The sequence below is a fragment of the Drosophila suzukii genome, chromosome 3, assembly GCF_043229965.1.
Source record: "Drosophila suzukii chromosome 3, CBGP_Dsuzu_IsoJpt1.0, whole genome shotgun sequence".
Taxonomy (NCBI): domain Eukaryota; kingdom Metazoa; phylum Arthropoda; class Insecta; order Diptera; family Drosophilidae; genus Drosophila; species Drosophila suzukii.
Window position 1 is genome coordinate 35,151,844 of NC_092082.1, and position 3,057 is coordinate 35,154,900.

The 3,057-nt window shown below is 47.1% G+C and overlaps 1 protein-coding gene across 1 annotated transcript; it reads left to right on the forward strand.

The window, feature by feature from the left end:
• Positions 1-1,430: 1,430 nt before the first annotated feature.
• On the forward strand, positions 1,431-2,850 carry LOC139352757 (uncharacterized). The gene is made up of 2 exons (XM_070995387.1): positions 1,431-1,724; positions 2,026-2,850. The coding sequence occupies exons 1-2, from the start codon at positions 1,431-1,433 to the stop codon at positions 2,848-2,850; spliced, it is 1,119 nt and encodes a 372-aa protein (XP_070851488.1).
• The last annotated feature ends 207 nt before the right edge of the window (positions 2,851-3,057 follow it).

Genomic DNA, 3,057 nt, shown 5'->3' on the forward strand with positions numbered 1-3,057 from the left:
ACTAAAATTCTTAACAATGAAGACACAATGAAGACATCCATATTTTGTTCGATTTTTAGAACAAAAACGTAAGTACAGGAACGTCTTATCTGTCAAACAAAAAATAACACGAGAGAACGCTATGGTCAATCCATCGACTCTCAAATACGCGTAACTCAGCTAAAGAGAGTGCGATAGGAATGGAGATATTGCCTGTAGCTAGCACTACCTAGCCCTTTCGCACCAACTAACCCATAGAGCCCCTAGCGGCTTGGTGGCGTAAGTAGGATGAATTTGTATGTTCTGGATCAATTTTGCATTGTATGTTCTGGATCAGAATTGTTACCGCTGGTGCTGGTGGTGAAGTTGTTGTTGTTGCTGCTGGGCGGAGGTGTTCTGGAGTGTGCTGGAGTGTTCTGGAATGTTGTGGAACACTCTGGGGGCCGCGCTCACTCCCCCTCCCACTTCCCCTCCCGCCTTCCCGACGTCTTTGCGACCGCGCTCACTTTCCCCTCCCACTTCCCCTCCCGCTTGTCGTCGGACTTGTCCTCGCACTCTCACACTCGATAGCGCCCACTCCCCCTTCCCCTCCCACTACCACACCCACTTGTCCTCTCACTCTCGTTTGAAGGTTGTGTTTGTATATTATATTCTTTGGTTTGCAAACTATTCTACTATGTGAATATTAATATAGTACAAAAAATTTACAAGCCATAGAAAACATTATACTCTTTTTATCTCACTTCACTTTCTCTACATTTTTGAAGGCTTTAAATATATTTTTGACGTCATCTTGACGAAAGATCTATTAAATATATTAGATTTTTCCTCACAATAACAGTAAAACAATTTACTCTTTATCTCACTTCACTTTCTCCGCATTTTTGAAGGCTTTAAAAATATATTTTTTGTTGTAATCATGGGTAAAACATCTATTAAATATACCAGATATTTTTTTCCATGATAGCATCAAAAAAATACTCTTTTATCACACACTTCACTTTTTTTTTCTACACACTATTATTGAAGGCTTTAGAAATATATTTTTATTGTTATCGCGGAAAGAGTTCTTCTATTAAATATATAGCAAATCTTTTTCCGCGACACAAAAAAAAATACTCTTTTATCACACACTTCACTTTTTTTTCTACACACAATTATTGAAGGCCTTAGAAATATATATTTTTTTTGGTGTCGAGGAAAGAGTTATTTTATTAAATATATAACAAATATTTTTCCTCGACACAAAAAAAAAATACTCTTTTTTTCACGTCACTTTCTCCGCATTTTTGAAGGCTTTAAAAATATATATTTTTCTGATCGCGTAAAAAGACCTATTAAATATAGCAGGTCTTCCTCCTCGACACAGAAAAGAATATATACTCTTCAACTCACGTCATACACACACACACACACACACACACACACACACACACACACACATACTCAAGATGCAGAAACCCTCAGACCCAGCCACGCAGAAACTGCATACTGCCATCAAGTCGGCCTTCAGCGGCAAAGCCGAAGTGGCTATGCTGGAAGACACGGTGCAAGTGGAAATCCGCGACCTAGACCTAATGACCACCTGCGAGGAGGTTCTACAGGCAGTCTACGCTGAGGAGGAGTGCGACATCCCGGCGGGCGCTGCACCTAGGATGCGGAAGGCGTATGGCGGAACCCAAACGGCGACGGTCCACCTCAGACCTGAGCATGCGCAGCGGATCCTCGACAAGGGGAAAATCAGGGTTGGATGGGTAGTCTGCCGCATAAGACAGAAAGTGGAGCCTAGGCGATGCTACAAATGCATGGGATTAGGCCACATGTCAGCCAGATGTCCAGCGTCAGAGGCAACAGCCAAAAACACGCAGCAATCCTGCTTCAGATGTGGCAAGGATGACCACAAGTATAAAACTTGTACCCAGGGCAAACCAAAATGCATCATCTGCACAAGAAGCGGAAAATCTGGAGGAGAGGCCGAACACTCGACCCTCAGCAGTGCGTGCCCTGAATACCGGAGAGCCATGCACGATAAATTGAATGGTTAAGGTCCTACAGCTGAACCTTAACCACTGCAGAGCGGCGCAGGACTTGCTAGCACAGACGGTCATCGAGCAGCAGGCTGAGGTGGCAATACTCAGCGAGCCCTACAAGGACAAGCACGAAGGCGTATGGCAACGCAGTTCGGACGGCAGAGCAGCAATATGGAGCTGCGGGCAGCCCCCTGGACACCTATCGCAAAGGGCTTCCAGGACGGGATACACCAGAGCGAAGATCAAAGGCATCACATTCTACAGCTGCTACATAGCCCCGAGCGCACACATTAGCGAATTCAGAACAATAATGCAGGAGATCGCTGATGACGCACGCGGTAGGTCCCCTATCCTCATCGCAGGTGATTTCAACGCATGGTCCACAACATGGGGCAGCGCTAGTAAGACGCAGCGGGGAACCATCCTCCTTGAGGCAGTGGCTTCGTTAAACGTATGCCTACTCAATGAAGGTAATAGACCAACCTTCAGCAAGTCAGGTCGGGAGTCAATCATCGACCTGACCTTCGCTAGCCCTGAACTGGCACGCAACTGTGTATGGAGGGTGTCAGACATATACACCCACAGCGACCACGCCCTGATCATCACCCAGACAAGCCCCAGACTGACCGCCCCAAGCAGCCGCCAAACGACATACAAAGCGCATACCCTGAACACAGTGTCCCTCCTAGCACACATGGAAGGCGTCTGCGTTACAGGAGACGCTAACACATGCGCGAGGAACATAGCCGAGAGAGTGAAGGAGGCGTGCGACGCATCTATGGAGAAGGCCACGAAAGGTGGTAACGGGCGAAGACCAGTACCATGGTGGAATGCGAAATAGGGAGCGCGAGGAGAGACTGCCTAGCGGCCCGGCGCAGGTGTCAGAGAAGCAGAGGACGCGGAAGCCAGGAGCTAAGGGAAACAACCTACAGAGCTAAGAGAAAGGTGCTGAAGAACGCGATTAAAGTTAGCAAGGCCAGATGCTTCCAGGAGCTGTGCGAAGCGGCGGATGCAGAGCCATTCGGGTCAGCATACAGGATGGTCATGG

Coding starts and splice junctions, on each gene's coding strand:
- LOC139352757 (XM_070995387.1), top strand. CDS start 1,431: ATGCAGAAACCCTCAGACCCAGCCACGCAGAAACTGCATACTGCCATC. Junction 1,725..2,025: donor TCGACAAGGGGAAAATCAGG/GTTGGATGGGTA, acceptor TGAATGGTTAAG/GTCCTACAGCTGAACCTTAA.